Source organism: Rissa tridactyla, chromosome 2 (assembly GCF_028500815.1).
Source record: "Rissa tridactyla isolate bRisTri1 chromosome 2, bRisTri1.patW.cur.20221130, whole genome shotgun sequence".
NCBI classification, from domain to species: domain Eukaryota; kingdom Metazoa; phylum Chordata; class Aves; order Charadriiformes; family Laridae; genus Rissa; species Rissa tridactyla.
Window position 1 is genome coordinate 145,223,040 of NC_071467.1, and position 19,452 is coordinate 145,242,491.

General features: G+C 39.8%; 1 protein-coding gene across 3 annotated transcripts in view; it reads right to left on the reverse strand.

The window, feature by feature from the left end:
• CUBN (cubilin) overlaps positions 1-19,452 on the reverse strand; it is a 148,473-nt gene that overhangs the window by 66,626 nt on the left and 62,395 nt on the right. For all 3 annotated transcript variants that reach the window (XM_054192490.1, XM_054192491.1, XM_054192489.1), the window contains exons 29-32: positions 14,976-15,157; positions 8,151-8,325; positions 6,337-6,518; positions 144-300 (exon numbers count right to left, since the gene is read on the reverse strand). In XM_054192490.1, the coding sequence (XP_054048465.1) occupies positions 144-300; positions 6,337-6,518; positions 8,151-8,325; positions 14,976-15,157 (696 nt within the window). The remainder of the gene's footprint in view (positions 1-143; positions 301-6,336; positions 6,519-8,150; positions 8,326-14,975; positions 15,158-19,452) is intronic.

Genomic DNA, 19,452 nt, shown 5'->3' on the forward strand with positions numbered 1-19,452 from the left:
AAGATTCAGTCCTGTTAAAGATACACACTGGTATGCTGCATGTGTAGAAACACTTCCCGTTATCAGCTGTGCTGAAAGATTGTGTGTAATACAAACAAACTGGTGATCAGATAAATATGCATTAATGTAAATGACAAAATTACCTTCAGTAAAGCGAGCACTGAAGCCCCTGTGCTGGATGGTTGTGTCAGAGTGCAGTCGGATGTACATCATATTCTTGGAGGATGTGATAGGGGGAGGATGCTGTGTCCCACAGAGTTTTCTAAGAAGTGGTGCTTCATTGCTAGGACCATCAAATACCTGTTATGAAAAGATCAAACAAAGTATTTCATTTCAATAGGAGTATTGAAAAGATTTTTATTTCATTCCGTCTCTTATGTTTCATACATTTTGATCTTAATACATCCCTGGTATGGGCACTGCAAACAAACTATGCATTGCCTATTTTAATTCTGTGGTCATTACAAAAAAATGCATATATTTCAGGCTGAAGCTACTGTAGCCTTTATAACAAAAATGCAAGTAGCCATCTTCCTCTGTGTGTATCTGGTATGGAAGCAAATCTCCTTTAACAATCCAGATAGGCCCATGCATTTATTGTTTTCTGATAATGGCTGATATGAGTTCACCTGTGGTTTTCATTCAGTTAAACCCTACATTTTACCTCAGTAAAGACTTCTAAATTGGCCCTAACATGCAACTAGTGCACCAGTGGGAGCTATGACTGTGTATAAAGAGAGAAGAAACTAGGATTATGGTTTTTAGATGCACATAATCAGCATCAAGGATCAGAGTGCATTTATCTGTGCTTTATAATAGCTTTAGAGTGCGGAATTACACACATATATATGAAGTGTTATTTAAGCAGAGGATAAAGAAGAGAAAAAAAAAAAAGGGAGGAAGAAAGCAAAGATGGTTTTAAAAAAAGCTTCACTTTTAATTTCACCACAAATGCCTTCCTTCTCTTTTTTCCACTTACAGCTGATAATTTTGTTTCCTTCCTCTCTGTTTCACAATCGGAGACAAGGCTAGTGAAGTTAAAACCAATGAGTTTCTAGCTCAAGCAACATAAAAATTATAGAAAGAGAAACTACAGAGAGGAAAAAATGGCCACAGTCTCACTGTCCCAGTTATCTTTCCTGGCACTCCAGCAGATGGGATTTGTTGCTGCTGTGTTTGGTGCCATGGGCCAGTCTCAGAGCCCTTCTGCCTGGTTTCAGAAGTGATGATCACAGTTGCATGACCCACAGAACAAGAGCCTTTGAGCTACTGGGCAGCAACAGGAGTTGAATTCAGTTCCTGTTTCAGCATCAAAGTCTTGCATTACCATAGGCACGTCATTTAATATAACCTGTGACTCAGCTTCCCATAGCAAAATGGATAAAAATATGGATATCGGGACTAGAAGATATTCAGGTGCTAGAATGTTAAAAGCTATATAAAAGCCCACTTTGAGCAAAATAATGCCATTCATTAGAAGAAGTGTACTTCTTATTAAGATTGTCTTCTTTTACTTCAAAATGCCTCAAATTCCATCAAGTCTGTGCAATGCAGCACCAATAAATTAAAAATTTCTAACTAGACTGTATAACACAATGCAATGTTTCTCCTTCCAGTATTCAAAGGCCTTTGAGCACATTAGTGAAAAAATTTATAAAAACAGTAGCTGAGAGAAAGCTGACCTGTCTCAAATAAACCTTGGAGCTGAGAAACAAAGGACAAAGCGCCTGCTTAATCCACCGACATACCCTACATAGCCAATGCTGTATTCATGAATTCAACATTTATCCTTGGGCCTATAACACTAGCTAGCTCTGTGGGACCTTGTGACGGAGTATTAAGTGTACTGCAATGGCTGTAAAAATTAGTACCTGTAAAGAGACCCAAAATATCCATCCATTCAACCTTTTCTTCTCTCTTGGCATCCTGCCACAATCAGCCCTTTAATACATAGTGTGCAGTGTTTATTCTTCCTCTGTACATATATTCTGTATATAAATCAGACTGCCTAGAGTTAAAAACCACAAACCATGGAACGTGAAAAAAAAGTAATGACTAAAAAAATAACCCTGAGGAATTAAGGTACTGTCTTTCCCTAGGCAGTAGTGAGAGGATTTTATCTGAATGCTAGAACTGAGAATAAGCATTGCATTGACAGAGCGTAGAGAGAGGGGCTGGCTACTGTTCACGTAAACTGCTGGTTTTGATGAATCTGTGCCACTTTGCACAGCTGAGGATGTGACCGTTGACACATGGACTGTTGTGAGACTCTAGCAGTTGAGCTCTCTTACTCGGGAAGATATTAAGGATGAGTAACATAAGAGACTAAGCAGGCATTTCATTCCAAGAGCTTTCTGGAATAAAGAAGTCTTTCTGCGGTAATACTGGGAGAAGAGCGTGAAGTCAGAGGAATGTTTTCTAAATCAAGTGTATTTGCTGTTTCTGGGCAGCTTGCTTGAAGAATAGTACTGTCTCCTCTTTCAGAAACACAGAAATGGTTCCTAGCCTTTACACTTGCTAAAAATCTGATTCAAGCAACAGCTCTGCATAAGCATTAGTGAGACACAGCAGCAATCTTAGGGGTTATGGCAGCTGCAAGTTAAGCAGGAACAGTAACACATGGATATTGTAGGGCTGCGTCATTTTTGCTCACCTGTTATTTATTAACTTAAACTATTTTACAGGGAGGATTTCAGTTCTTGAATCTAGATCAGAAACCACAGTATTCACACACTAGTTCAGGAAAGAGTTGTTTCTCTCGGCAGCTTCTTAAAGTTATTTTGAAAACATCTGAGAAATGCATTTCTGTGGCTGCATGAGTAAAGGAAAATGATGCATCTGCACACTTAAAAGTCAAGTTTTCATTTGCACTGTGCACAGCAGCAATTTGCTCTTCTCTTCCCTTTCCACAATAAACATATCTGTGTGACTCATTGCCTTCTTGTTCAAATGTGTCCTGCATTAAAAGCACATGACAAAAAGAAGATAATTTTTATCTTCTGAGCCATAAAAGCTCTACATATTTCTAGCTGTCCACTGTTGGAAGACCCTCTCTGCCAGCACCTGGAATAAATGAAGTCATACCTCCTCTCTAGCTCCCAGAGGCTTACATTTCTACATTCCTGTGTACTACTTATTATACTGCAATAGGAAAAAAAAATAACATTTACTTAATCAAAGCTGCTGAAAAGAACCAAAATATTTCTCCCTCCCCTTTTCATTGCCTTGTGCTACAAGCACTGCTTTATGAGCCACACCCTTCTCAAATCTCCAAATACTTGAAACTCTTGCTAACCTGCACTGCTGGTGTAGCGTCAGATACAATACTGGTTAAACACATGGGCAAAAAATACAGGAATTAGTGCATTCACTATTTCTTTCCCTCTATTTTCCTTCAAATAAACAAATTTGTTTGCTGTAAAACACACTCTCCAGATAGAAATGGACTGGTACACAAAGAGAAATTAAAATATTTTTCTTTATGTATGGTGATAGTGACAGCAAAAAGTCTTCTCAAAGATTTTATGCTTTCTGCAGAATATAACCAAGTTATATTTGAGATCAAAGAAAGTAAAGACTATATATATATATCTCCTCATTTAGCAGATGAAATGTTCATCTGTTCTGAGAACGGTTAAGTTACAGAACTGAGGCATAGCAACTGAGGAATCACCTAAATTTTGGCAGCTAAGTGAATGAAGAATGTGCTTTTTGGTGGCATGGAGTGCTCTCTGCGCACTGCATCCATTGACTCTAGAGGGAGCTCAGAGCAGTTACACCGTGAGTTACCGTTACAGGCTTAGAATTCATTTGGCTGAACCTAGATTTGTGCTCAGATTCACATGTGAAATCATTGAGTAGAATTGAAAAACGCACTGGGCTTTTTGGAGTTGCAGCATAGCCAAGAAGCAGTAGAAATGAGTGTTTTCCCTTCCTCTATTTTTCCCACATAACAAATCTGCAATGGAAAACATTACAGGAAAAAAAATACATTTTCATGTGTTCCCCATAGAAAAGGATTTACGGTAGAAATATTTAAAAAAAAAAAAAAACAACAAAAAAATCTCGAGTCATAACACAGGGAAAAACGACTGGTTCTAGAAGGGGAATGATGAAGGAAAAGGCCATTGGTACACTCAAGGGTGGAGGGGAGCCCCAAGAGAACTCACAGAGCAAACAAAATCCATAAAGATAAGTAAAAATTTAAGAAACAGAAAAGGGTGGAACCACTGTGTTACTCATACACAGTAGCTGTTCCTATAGTAGAGAGAGAAAAACAACCCACCAGCTTCCTTAGCTGCCCATATTTTCCAGTTTATGCAGCTTTCGGAATGAAATTCCTAAACCATTCACAGTCAGACATCTACTTACATATTTCCAGGCACTGTCTGTCCCCTCACTCTGTTCTCTTACCATGTGAGGCATATAGCAAGCCTTGGAATGAGATGAACACAAATCACATCCGGGTGTTGTCAACAAGTGATTTTCTGCTTATTGGCATATTGGTAAAGAAACCCCACCCACTCCTTTCTTGTTCTGCTGGTCTCCTTACATTAGCGCTGAAGAGCCCTTCTCTACCTCAGAGCCCTTCGTTATCTCTTGGCTTCAAATCAGCATTACCCCTCATCCATTTTCAAACCACCCTCCACTTGGGGAGCAGTGACTGATGCCTGCATTAAATTTAAATCTCCCTCCCTGCTCACGTTGCTGCTTCAGCTGTATTTGCACAGCTAGGGCTGACGGGCAACTTCCTCCACCACCACACCCAAAAAAACAAAAAGCAGAAGCAAACAGCAGATACTCCTACGGCAATAGAGGAAAAGGAGTGTCAGTGCACTGCAATGGTCTGCAAACTCCACACATGCAAAGAGCTCTGCCACAGCCGTCTCCTCCACCAGCTGAAGAACTGGTGCCTTTCAATGATTAAAACCCCAGTGCCTGTAGCTGGCCTATAAAGGTAATGGGAATTGCGCCTGTAGCTGCAAGGAGCTCATGGAGCTGAGTAATCTACAAATTTTTAGATATGTATCCATTGGCATCAGGTTTAAAAGAGAAATTGGTATATCAGGTCTTTTCAGAATTTAGCCCCTAATTTGTGAATTTTTTTTGGCATTTTTACCAGTACTGCTGTTTCAGATGGCCCGTGTTTCTGCCAGGCAATCTGATTTTCTAATCCTGTGTGATATCACAGCAGACTTGGAAATTTTTCCAATAGATTTTCCCTTTCAGTGATTCCCCTGATGTAGTTTTAAATAAAAAGACGCAACCATATTTCCCTGTGCTTCAGAACCAGAAAGAAATGAACAGTCATTGTACAAAGATGCTTTGTGGCCAAATGAAACGTTCAGCTCTGCTCAGCAAAAGGGGGACACGTTTTCTTTTTTCTGGTTCAGTACAAAAAAGCTTTACGAGGCAACGCTGTTAAAACTGATGCTGTTTTCAAAAGAGTCTCAGTTCCTGCCAAATTGAGTTCTCTATGAATGACAGTTTATCAAGGAGAGTAAAGCTGGATTTTGGGCTACAGCCACTGTGCTTTATCCGACTGGTACTGCTCACGCATGCCTTTGTACTGAGTGAAGTGCAATCTGACATCAAAGGTCAGGATTTCATGTCCCTGCTCCCAAAAGGCCAAATGGAGACATGTAGAGTTCTTCGTTGTCATGCACTGACTGAGCAGCAACTTGAATTTCTGTGACATCGACAAAAGTTCACAAACACACAGCAGTGTGAAGCCTTTAAGAGAGCGGCAGCTCTCATGAGGCAATTAAACAGACAGCTGTTTAGCTGAGCACCTGAATACACAGTGCATACATAAAGAAAATCAGCCAGTCAGAATTCCTTCTGGATGCAGACCTCCCTCTCTTCTGAGTTTGTAACAGTGTGGGCAATCTATTATATATGTGGGCAGTCCATCCTATGGCTTGCAGCAAGCTGTGGTAAACTGCACTATAAATGGTCAAGGGTGTCATAATAACAGCCATCTATGTATGATGTTATTCCTGCAGTACTAACCACAACCCACACCACCAAAAGGAAAAGCATGGTGCCAGGATGCAGCAAGCACTGCGTTCAAGAAAAGATCCTTCCAGATGTAAGTGGGAACCTGGAAGAATGCAGAAATACATTTGTGAAGTCTGTTTCATTGGTAAAGCAAAGGGAACTAGATCATAACTGTTTAGCTGTAAATTGAAGCCTTAGATCATCAGTGAATAAATATGACTATGCAACTACCAGTCTGAAACCAACTGCAGCCTACGTTGCACAGTAAGCTTCCTCTTTTGCAAGCATTTCACCAGACTTAATAAGGAAACTTTTGAAATTTCTATTGTTACTTACTGCAACATTGTCATAGTTACACGAATGGTGATTTTCAATGTCAAAATCCGTGAAGTTCAATAGGACTCTGTGGCTGTAGTCAACTTGGATAACCCAAGAACAATCTGTGTTGTTATTATAAGGTTGAGGATAGTTTGGAGAATGGATTTCCCCACTGGTAGCTTGGAAAATACCACCACAGCCTGAAAAAGACATAATCAGTTTTAATCAGAAGCTCTTTAATGCTCAATGATATTCCACCTCTATTTTTAAACTGAGAGAAGAACACCTCTATCTTTATATTTTCTACATTAAACTTTCGCTAGATGAGTGCTACAGCTGTTGAAGTGTCCTGTTCTCAACAAAAATCAGTGGAAATGATTATCAGAGAAGTATAACGTTATCAGTTTTGGTGAATATACAACAACAATGCTTGTGAGTAATGTTTCTTTCTAGCCCCAGGCTGGCAGTAGATGTTGTAAAGACTGAAGTGTTAGTACTGGTATTCGTCTATCCTAGATATTGAAAAAGCAACCAAAAATACCGTTCATATGAATGCCGCAGAGTTAGCATACTGAGAAAGCAATGACTAGACCTAGCTAAGCACAGGGATGAGAAAATATCAAGACAGCTGGGAGCTCCACTTTCCTCATAAGCAGTACAATAATTGAAAGCCTCAAGTTTCTACTTCTCTACCCATGCAGTTGAGGGCTTCATAAGGACTCCACCATCAGGTATTTCTGACCAGAACAGCTCCAGTGTCCATGAATATCTAAATAGCCTGGAATGATGGATCTTGTGTGGGAAGTGCCAGGGCTTTCAATAGGACTAACACAAACAAATGGACTTTTATATGTTGTAAAGGGATGGAGGAGGGTGAGAGAAACACATTGGGAATGCTGTAGATGGAGGCAGCCTGCTGGAAGGATAAAAACTGTACTGTTACTGTGTTCTGGTGAGCAGGTATTTTAGAGGCTAGAGGGGGGCTGGAGTACAACAGGCAAGATGCTGTGAAGGGCTGAGAAAGCTTCAGGAGTCCTAAGTAGAAAAAATAAGCTGCCAGATCTCAGAAGGGGATTAATTCAAAGGACTATTGTAAACTTCTTTTACTGAAAAAATATCTTGTGCCTTTCTCATAAAACTTGTGAGAATGGAGAAGTATAAACCTTGACAAACTACTGAATCAGTGTGCTTAATCAAGCAAAACTGCAAGAATTAAAATTTGCCTCTGCTCACTTTTCATTGCAATTATTTTCCTGTAATTGGCCTTTTCATAAGAACTCCCATGTAGAGACATGTGGTTGGGTCTTTTAAGCATGTCTCTTCTTTTACTGATTACCACTAAGGCTTTGAACAAATAATCACATGGGGGGGTGGATGAACCTTATAGAGTTCAAGTATTTACTAATCAGTCCAAATATTTTTGGAGTCCGCCAAGTTCTCCAAGTTAAGCCACGTTCTCAGATATTTTTCACTTTACAGTTTAAAACCAAAAGCATCATTTAGCTAATAAAGGACTCTGCGTGGGTGACTGGGTGGGGAGAACTGCTAGCATGTAAAAGTTCTTTTCTGATTACTGAGAAGTCTTGATAAATTATGTAGAGAAGAAACTCCATCAAGGTAGACGGTTACAAAATAGATAAATAGGCCTAGATTTTAGCTAGTTAGACATTTTTTTCCTCTGTGTGTTTTTCAGCATCTCTTGGTGTTACCAAATCCAGTAACACATAAATTCCCCCTCAGTTTTCAGTCTTGTGCTGTTTGATTACTTCAAATGCTTGCATGGCTGATCTCGGACTTCCTGAATTTCTCCTGGTATTAATCAGTATACTCACCACCCGGATTTTCTTGCCAGGAGGCATTAAAACCTTTCCCTGTCACTGCTGCGTCTGTCTTGAAACGGACAACGGCTGAATTGCCAGTAGTAGAGACTCGCAGTGGGTTCTGTGCTGATCTTGAAACACATAGCTGGGCTAGTCTAGGAGAGAGGAAATCAGGGCCACCATAGACCTAGAAATGGAAGAAACTCTGTCAAAGTTTTTCAAAGAGACTGACCGTCACACAGAATACGAGAGCTGTTTAGCTAGGAGAAAAAAAACAACCTGTAAGTATCGAAAGTGATTCCACATTTTGAAATGTAAAGTAGCTAATAAAGTTATTTTCTCTGCAGGTTTACTTGGTATCTGAATCACCTGGCTCAAGTATGAAATTCTAGGTGATTTCAAAACACCCTTGCATTAAATAAGAATTTTCTGTTTTGGGGACTTTGCCACATTCTTCTTCCACCATCCCTCCAGAGTTAGCACCTTGTTTCTGTGGGGATATAAAACCAGATTTTTTTTTGTGTTTGTGCAAACAGACTGTATCTCTTTGCAGGAACTTGTGCTGATATTTTGCACCCTTTATGTTTAAAGGCACAGCTAAGCCTGATTTTTAAATTTGGGCTAGGTTTCCTCACTCTTTCTGATAAAACAAAAAACATTGCAATTTTACTGACTTCAATAGCAGAATCAACACCCAAACTATGGGATTTTGGTCAAGTAAACTATATTTTAATAATACTCTTCAGAAACAAGGATATATATCATACACATTTGTCACAGAAGACCGGTTTTGACTTCTAAGAGTAATTTCCTACTCAGAAGAGTGTGCCTCGGGCAGTTATAAACCAGAAAACCACCACTCTCTTAAACATCAGCAGCAGTGTTGTGTAGAATCATAGAATAGTTTGGATTGGAAGAGACCTTTAAAGGTCATCTAATCTGGCAGTGAGCCTGCACCCTCCTGCAGTGAGCAGGGACATCTTCAGCTAGATCAGGTTGCCCTAAACCAATTGAAGTGAATTAGGTGCCAGTACTGAAGCCTTGTTAATCCTGTTTCTTGTTTTCCAAAAGGGATGTGGGATTTCAGTTTGGGCCCATTTGTAACTGGCAGAACTGGATCACCTTCCTTAGTCTTTCCTCTAAAAGCTAAAGAAAACGCACATGCTCAGTGCAATTTTCAAATCCAGACAGGTGATGTTGGTGCCTAGTGCCTTCAATGATTGAATTTTCTTGGCTTCTTGCATGCTAATGAAATGCCACCTGATATTAAGAGTCTCTCACCTTCCATTGGTACATCCCTGGTAGGACAGCAGCTGCAAAAGTCAGCTTGATAGTAATATCAAATGTGAAAACTTCTAGAGACACACTCCAAATAAAGAGTGTGCTATTATGTTTCAGCAACTGAACTAGCAATAGCTAGATTCTCATTGTATCAGCGTATATGATGTATAAATCCTAAAGCTAAACTAGAGAATGGCAAGTTCTAACAACAAAACCAGGGAACAGGAAACTAAGGCAAAAAATCCTACCAGGATTTTCCCACTAGTCTGCCCCAATATTTTATTAGTCTGGTAAACATCAAAAAGGTCAAAAAACCCAATCCATTAATCTCTCTCTGAAAGTGGCAGTACGATAAGAACCAGCCTTCTATATGGCCCTTTTGCCTCTGATCTCTTCTAGATGAGGGGAAACTCAGTATTTTAATAAGCTCTGCTGGATACTTTTTAACCTCAGAAGGAGTTTGGGTTCTGTCCAAGCTAAATATCTGAGCAAGTCTTACAAATAGCTGAGCTAGTCCCACCACCTCCAGGGCTAAGTATAGTGCATTGCTACATAATTTGATTGATCATGTGCTCACTAACTGCTCATGGTGCCTGACACTGCTCTGCTGTTAGAGGTATAAGGGAAATAATTTATTTTTTTTAACTGGAAAAACATTCAGTGACTCCAGGGCAATGTGAAACCTCAGAAGCTGAAGCTTGCATCCCCAGAAGAAACAAGGAATTAATTTTTTTTTATAAACGTCATAGTCTGTTAGATGTTCAGAAGACAGTATTTTGTTTTAGTGGCTGATTATCCAGGCTTAATAAATTAAACATTTTAATTTTGACTGAGACAGCACTTTTTTGCATTCTGCAGGGAGGCTGCATGACTTGAATGGATAATGGTTCCTCTGTCCAATCGATCGTCTTAAGGCATTCAAGAGAAGTCAGAATGGATGAAATCACAGCTCAGATTAAGAATCTGTAGTGAAGCAGTCACAGTCTGGGGAAGAAGCATGTTTGTCCACTGGAAGCTCGGCGTCTTCAGAAAAATCTTACTGCTTGTGAGGCCCAATGACAGCTGCATTTGTCAGAAGTCTGTTCAAAATGTGAATTTTAAAATCTGTTTGTGGTATACTCCCTGAGTCAGAGCCACAGCGTGAGACCTAGCAGGAACACATGCTCTTAATCATCTAAACCAGCCCAGAGAAGTTATGTGGCAGAGGAAACAGCAGGAGTTTCTAATATGCATCTAATAAGCATCATGGACCAGCCCCTCACATCATCTCTGGTGCCCCCTGGGGCCATCTGCACACCATGGGCAAGGGGACCAAACCCAGCTCTGACATAAACCCTGCTGATTTCTGTAGTATTACCTCAGACATTAACTTGGCCCAAGATAAATGCTTATAGTTGACCCGTTGGAAAAGAATTAAGGATGGGGAAGAAATATTGATGGAAATCTGAGGGTTGTGGGTCTCCTTTACATTGTTAACTGTTTGGCAACGGCCTTCTGCATAGTTTCAAAATAAAAAGCACAGTCAAAGGCATGCTTTTTACAGTTAGGAGTGTATTTTCTTTTCTCCCTTATGCCAGTTCAATTAATCAGATGCTTTCACAAGGCCTGGAACAAAAACAAGTTAGAGTGTTTCCATGACAAAAAACAATAAAATGTCACTTTTGGCTACAAAGAGGAAAACCAATAGTTACCACATGAAAAAAGAAGAGGGAAAAGAGAATGGATGGAAAGAATGAATTCCAGGGTGTGGTTCACAAAGAGTCACAGGATGACTGAGCTGCAAACAGATAAAAATAAAAACATTTAGTCTGACTAGAGCACCTGATCCAGAGATAAAATGATGTTGGATGGCATAGCGGGGATGCAGGACACTGCCATAAAACCCACGGTTTTAATCTGTTCTTATCATTTGCTTCTGCCCCATTAGCTCCATTTATTGTTAACAGTCAGCATTCCAGAGTTATGAGCAACAGAAAGCTGTTTTTATGTGGTTGGTCACCCTCATGACACAGATTTTCTGGGAATAAAACTGATCCCTGTTCAGATATAACTGCCAGCAAAAAGAGAGCCTAGCTTTGACAGGGAATTAAGAATTATGGTAACACTTGATATTTCTTTATATTTAAATGAGAAGACCAGAGCATCTAATAAAGGCTCTGAAGTGCAATAGATTGACAGCGTTCTTTCCTTTTCAGCTCAGAGCTACATCTTGCTGTGGCAGAATATATTTATAGTTTACAAAAATCTGGTCCATGTCAAAGAGAAGATATCATAATTTAATAAAGCAGACATGGTCATTTTGTATGTATTTTTAATATTTTCATATTGTATGTATTTCTATAAAAGTGATTTTAAAAATAGTTTTAACCCTTTTATTGTTTCCAAAGCATTTCCATGAAGCATTTCTAGAAAACATCTTTAAGAACAATTCCTCTGTAAAAGCAATGGAATCTGATGGGGAAGAGAGAAAGACAGAGTGCAGCAGTGTCATAAATGAAACACGGAGGAGGATTAAAGGAGAATGTGTCAAACACTTGAGCATGCAGAAGCCACAGGAAGAACTTGAAGATTCCACACACAAAATTTTTACGTAACTATTATTGCACAGTCTTGGTAAAACACATGGCAGTACTGAGATAATGACCTGGAAGGGACAGCTTGTTTAGGAGGCATTGTCAAAAGAAAGGGGAGACAGTTGCTGCATTTTATCAGAACAAATATGGTTCAGAAAAATGTGCAAAGTAGAAATATTCAAGAAAGTATGGTATAAAAATTAAGTTAGCAGCAAAGGTACTGTGATAGGAAGAATCTCTTAGAATTTCCTTATAATTCTCTGCCAGCTCGAAGGGGTGAGAGTGTTTCTAACAAAAAGCTAAATGCATCCAGGTGAGCAAGTTTTCTGATTACTGGGGAATTTTTATCACAAGACAGTTTCTTATTTCAGAAAATAGAGAGAGTTAATGGGACAAGGAGGGACAGCAGGGTGCAGAGCTACCTTAGTACTGATTTTGACTTCCTATTGTAACGGGAAAGTTACTTGGCTTGAAAGAAAACAGGAAGCGGTAGAACTTACTATTCAGAGATAAGGAAAAGTGAAATCAGGAGAATAACTATGAGAAAAAGCAGACTTCCAAACCCAAAGAACTGGTAGACAGGATACTCTTGGGAAGATAATGTGAGAGTGAAAGAAGTTTGGAACATTAGTGATCACTGAAACACACTGTGTCAAAGGCACACCAGGAACCTCTTTTTTTCTAACAGTTTTCAAACTTTTCGGTATGGTTTTCATCCTGGACATACACAGACAACTACAGAAAAGATTACAAGATAGAGCAGCTCCTGAAAATAGTTAACCACATTCCTGTTTTTTCCCCACTAAATCTGAGTCATCATTTGTTCTGTGCAGACTATATCAATCGTGCTGTGAATGTGTAATTTTATAACAAAAGCGAGAAAACGTGTATGTGGCAAGGTACATAAAGCTTCACAAGTGCCTGCAGTTTGGCAGGAGAAGCTGTTCGCTGCCAGGCAGAACCTTTGATCATTGATCTTGCACAAAGACATGAACCAATTTTCCCCAATAAGTTAATTTACATTAGGTTATCTGTTAGCAGATCAGAGACAGGTGTTGGGAACTGGATGAGCCAAGGTCAGGAGACAAGTAACTCAGACGTATACCAATTCTGAGGGCAGGAAGGCAGGGAAGTTCAAACAGCAAGGCGGGCATCTGTGCTGGTAAGTGAGTAAGGTTGGAAAGAAGTAAAGCATAGCAACTACGTTTGAAATGGTAAAGAAAGAAAACCCCAAACCTAAGGCGAATACCTTGCTCAGGGGCACAGAGCAGCACACTGTAGGATCCTCTTAAACAACTTCTTTAAGCAATTTGTGTCCAGCAACCCACTCACTGGTTTTAGGCCAACCCCTCCACTAATCAAAAAGTTATCAAGCAAATGGTTGCCACCCATTTGTACTCTTACTGGATAGTGATAGCTCCTGGGTGACCACCTGCAAATGTAGGAATTGTCCTTGCACTATTCAAGATATGGTCAATCACAACAGACTTAGATTTCATAGCTTTTTAACGGATTTCTCCAGGCAACAGAGGCATAACAGAAGTTTACAGGCAGATTAGCTTCAATCTAGTCATTCTAGGCACAAACAACAATGAAGCTGCTATACAACAGATTTCATCAATACCCAAACCAGCCAACACAGGTCACCTACTCACAGGGACTGGTGTCAGCAATGTGACATCTGGTCATACTTGCCAATGCTACTAGTGGAGAATTCATGGAACGACTTCCTTACACCCAGAAGTCCCAAAGTCAATAGAACACTCAAAGCACAGTGTCCATTTGATCAAGACTTCCATTTCATTGCTAAGTTAGGGAAGCCTGTATCAGAGCCAGAAAGCTGGAGTTAAGTTATGTATCTCTTCTACTTATACAAATGCTGAGCAATCATCTACCCGGCAACTGTATATTTAGGACCTGCTTCGGGATGTGGGGTAAGTCTTCCACGAATATTGATGATGAGTGTGCATTAAGGACAATAGGCTGGAGAAATCAAAGGTACAAAGGGGAGAATAGGCAGCAGTGAGTATGTGTATGTGCTGGACAGAAAGCTGTATAGTTCTATGTTGGTCACACATTACATTACCCAGGAGAAGAGGAGGAGAAAGGCCACAGTGGAATGGTACAAGATCTCTTAATAAATCTTTTGGGTTCATTACAAAACCACTCAAATGTCATCCATGTATTAACATCAAAAGACCAAACAACTGTACCTCCATTAGTAATCTCAAATGTCTCTAGTGAGAGTGATCCAGAAAGCCTATACTTCTAAAGAATTTCTTCCTGAAATTATTTCTTATCCCTCCTTCCTGCAGTGGAATTCTATTCAAATCTGTTACCTGGGACTGGTCACATGGCTTCTTCCCAACATGACCACAAAGACGTCATATATAACAGGACTATCCAGTCTTATGGGTCTCTTAAAGGTCAGTAAACCCTTAGAGAGGTCCCTTTTCTCTCTGTTCTATCACTCTAAGCTGACTAGGACACTGCTTCTGCTTTTACACTTTTTTCTGAGTACAAAGATTCTTCATAGTTTTCAGCACTCAGGGTTATAAACCTACCCACTTCATTGGAAGGTCCTACACAAGGTCTCACCTTAGTTATCCCCTCAGTGATCCATTATATTCCTTTACATTAGGAAATTTTATCTCCATGGTGCAGTACCCTACACTTAGTTCTTTGTAAAAGATGGACTTCTTAAGACTGAATTTTTCAAAGTAGTTTTGATTCTTGTTAGGAAGTGTACAGTGCCTAGCGTTTTTATTGATTAAGGTATACAGACACTAAAGGCATAAAAGCAAAAAAATAACAGCATTGTGGCTTCTGTGACAACATCTGTGGAACGTAACTGTAATCACAGCAGAAATGGGAAACTGTAGTAGAATTGTTTGTTCTGCTCCTGCAGTTCTTGGGATTATCTGCTCCAAACAGAAAAACATGGAACTTGTGTATTTTTCAGAAGTCAATCTAATGGTCTTACCTCCAAAACATCGAAGTTGCAGTTTGGGTGATATTCAATGTCGAATTCCTGAATGGTGAGTTGAATGCTGCTACCAGGTGCTGTCTGAATGTACCAGATGCATTCCCTATTGCTTGGGTATCTGTTGGGGTATCCAGGGCTGTGAAATGAACCAGAAGGGCCAGAGAGTTCTCCTCCACAACCTGACAACACAGCAAAGCAGCCCATCAGTGAGGGGCTCTGGAAAAACTCACCAACAGCTCTGCAACGAGGACGGCATTAGGACCCATTTCATGCACAAATGCATATACTGGGCTTGAGGGTCTGCTGTATCACAGGGAAACGAGGTCTAGTGGGGAAGAGAAACTCAGGAATGGCAAGCTGGACCTGCTGACATTGCCCGTGCAGTACACACTTCACCTCTGTTTTGGCATGTTTCTCACTGTATCTCTGCATCTGCTTTGACAGCTGAAGAAACTGAGACACAAAGCAAAAAAAGTGACATTTTTTGTATTGGCCTCTAACTTTAAACAGTTCTAGAAAGCTCAATTGGATCCATCCTCAGCTGTAACTAACCTCAACTAATACACAAACTAAGTTAACATGGGGAGGGCTTCCTATTGTTGGGGAGGGCTTCCTATTGTTGCAAAAATACCATTTCCCACTGCTTTAGAAATCATAAAATTAAAGACAATGCAATTTCTCTCAGCCCACCGATCATGATTATAAACTGCCAAGTCACAGTGGATAAATAGGCTTTCTGACATTTGGTGAGTTTAATGTTCTTTTTTATTGAATTGTAGCTGTGCAATTGTAAGACATGCCATGTTTGAAAAGTTACGTATTTTCTTTTCAGATAAGAAATTATTGTCTTAACCTCACTCCCCATGCCCCTTGGGTGATTAAGTTCTTGCATATTATGAGCTAGATTTAAACAAAAAAAAAAGAAGATGCAAAACAATGGATGAAACGCAGGCCCTGATTTGACAGCACAAAGCAGCTGAAGACCGAAAACTGTGGTTTTATCATTGCTTTATGGAGATTGTGTCAACTGCTGCACTCGCCTCCTTTTGTTGAGTTCCCAGGAGGATGCTCTCCCTGACCCAGTTCCCAGGTGCAGGTGTCAGCAGGGTGGGAATGCACAAACACCCTAACTTTTAGTTATAAGCAATATTTTATAACATATAAGAAATAAACTGCCCCTCTGACCTGCTCAACTAATCCACACAGATGTGTAAAACTCCCCTGATCTCTATTAAGTCTATGCATAATTTGCAACTTAAACAAGGTATCTTTGGCCATTGCTCTGCTTAGTGTTTGGGTTTTTTTCTTCAGGAAGCTATAAATCAAGATCTTCAATTAAATGCAAATACTTTCCTCAACACCTTCTGTGACAAACTTGTGGTTACTGAAGGGTGGCTGCTAAGCCCCAGAAGCATTTGCCATCATCTCTGCCGTGGTGTCTTTCAGCTTCTCATTGAAAATTTGAGTTTGGCTTTGCCACAGTTGGTTCTAGACTTCTAGGACTGCAAAACACAAGTCTATGAGAGGAAAGAGCAGCAGGTCTGAAAGGGAGCAAAGCAATAAGAAGCTACTTTAAACTAAAAAAGAACCATCTAAATCCAGATGTGAGGAAGACTCCAGCCACGCCAGCAATGTAACACGGATCTCTGTTGGTCCATCACCCAGTACTCACTGGAAAACCACGTTTTAAACACAAGAATTCCCACTATTGTACAATAGTTATCTATAACCCAGGGAAGCCTTTACATAGCAGAGGTTGACCTCAGAGGTGAATCGGCAAGGGCTTAGTTCTCCCTTTTTCCCCACCTTGCTGCACAAGATGCTCCGTAACCCTGAGGTGGTTTGCCCTGCAGCCACAAAGCTACATTGTCAGCTACCAGATGTCTCAATCAAGGAGTAAAAGATACTTTTAAGTGTATTTGAAACCAATCCTGCCTTCAGTCCCTCTGGAGAGACAAACAGAAAAAGGTAGTGCACTTACTTCCTGCCAGCACTGGTGGGTAGATGTTAAGCCCCTGAAACTTTGATATCCGTGAACATTTGAGCAGAGAGACAGAGAGGAAGAAAGCTTCAGTGTAACCCACCACCCCATTTTTATTTCCCGGTGCCACCAGAAGACAGACTAATTTTCCTCAAAAGAAACCAGGTCGTTGGGTTTTTAAAACTGGAGAAAAAAAAGGCGTCAGCAGGGGGGAAGCCTTACAGCTGAATTTGCTGGGTGAGTTACTCTCTTTCTTTTCCCTCCGCAGCAGGAATGACACGGCCGCTGAGGACAGACTTCAGGAGGGGAAAGCCGCCTCGCCAGCTTGGGAAACAGAAAAGATTTCTCAACAAACAGACTTGATGGCTCGGCTCCTGAGGGGGTGGGAAGGGGAGACAGGGGAGTTTCAGCAGGCGAGAACAAAGCCAATTGCTATTTATCTCAGCCTGAAGAAAGCTGGGAACATTTTAAAACTAAACAGGCAGTTATGACTCAGCTTCTCCTAGTACGAGTTTCCTGATAGCCACAAAGACATGTTTTTTATTTAAACCCGAAATGGCTCAGATGAGTGGAAAGCTTGTATGCTGCGTTTTACGGCACAGACCTTTCTCTCTATGCAGCCCTTGCAGGTAGCATTGAGATTATTCATGCTCCCTCTCCAGAATAGTTTATATTTTCTCTGAGCTCAATCGATATTCTCTGGACGAGGTGTGTGAAGCACAGGAATAAGAACATCAAACTGTTGTCAGTGTGCCATTTCTTTTCTTCCAACTACAAATGTTCCCAGAAAAGGCTTTTTCTTAAGAGAGAAGTGATTCTTCTTAAGTGCTCCAGTAAAATGGAGGTAAAGTTCAGATCTCTGTGATTCATTTCTTATAAGGGATGTGCTGAACTCATGTTGCCAATCATCTATTAATTGTTTCCAAACAGACAGGAAATTTCTTCAGTTTATGCCTAACTATTCACTGACTAATAGCTGAAAAAAAGGACTTACTGATCTTTGCGAATATGTGAACTTCACACCTGAACTATGTTGACCGACCTGCATATGCAAGCAGAAACCTCCATATCAGAGCAGAAACATAATCTCTGAACTCTCTGGCCAACTGGCAGAAAGTCTATATATTACCTTTCTGCTCTTATATGGATGAAGTAAGAATCGGTTCTGTTGCGCTTTTTTTTTTTTTTGAAAATATAGATGCTAGATGATTTTAACAAAATATTTACAGAAAAACTTAAGAGATTAAAACAAATGTTCCTGCCTTTAAACTCACTTGCTACATCTATAGAACACTAAAATGAGGAAAACTCAAATAATGATAGAAAAACTTTTTGAAATGCTTACAAACATTCTATGTGAAAAATTTGCCCAGCCTTCGAAATTAAAAAAAAATGAAAATAAAAATGTCCAGGAATACTGTTTCAAAATGAGAAGCAACCTTTGATTCACCAACTTTGCAGCTTATATTATGGTTCCTGGGACGTTATGGGTCCTTACTATTTACAAACTTTTTGTCTTGGATATTTTAAAAAGGTGAATTTAGAATTTGATCCCTGATTTATTCAGTGCCTCCCCCATTTTCATTAGCCACAAAATTCTTGTAGTATTATCCCTTTCTTTGATTGGATGTAGATGTAGATGCAGATGCAGATGCATATTTATTTATATACATATATGTATATACGTGAATATATGTATGGATTTTGCATTTAAAAGGAAAAAAAAAAGGACAAATGTTAGTGCTGTTCTTTTGAAGCATGCATTTGTGTGTACTGTATCCTCTTCCTATTTTTTGAGCAAGCTGAGAAGTACACTTTGATATAACCGGGAAAGTAATTTCCATAGAAAAGTAAAGTAGCCTGTCTACTTTATTAAGATATTGAAATAGGAAAAGTTTAAATGATGATGTAATCATCTCAGCTAATTAACCTTATTCCATCTCTGGCATCGCCATTAAATGAATACAAACCTTCTTCCAATGTTTACATTTGCCTGCAAACATCAGATTAGAGTTTGCTTCTATTCAACCAAATGGAATTTGTGCTGTTTATGGCAACAAAGTAAAAAAGATTTGGTCTTCAGAGGTAAATAAAAAAGCGGAAGCAGAACCTATAAATTGCTGCATGACATCAGCTCTCACTGAAATAATAGTGAATAATCTGAAACCATTCTCTTCCTAGTGAAACATCTTTAAACCTTTTTCTCAGCACAGAAATATATGATCTTGGTCTATGTGTACAGATACACAGACAGCTGCACTGTGGAGAAGTTTCTTGCAGCTGAACTGCATACAGCATATGCTCAGTTTGCGCAGACCTCCTTGCAGTCATTTTGGAAATTTCATCCCAGCAGTTAAACTGAGGAAAAAAAAAAAGGAAGGGGAGATACTCTTTCAGGAGTGTAAAGGTCCTGTAATTCCCTTGAAAAATGCTTAAAACAACTACCTAACCTGGTGTTAGTTGCTAGGAAATCAGACAACAAATAGAAAGCTC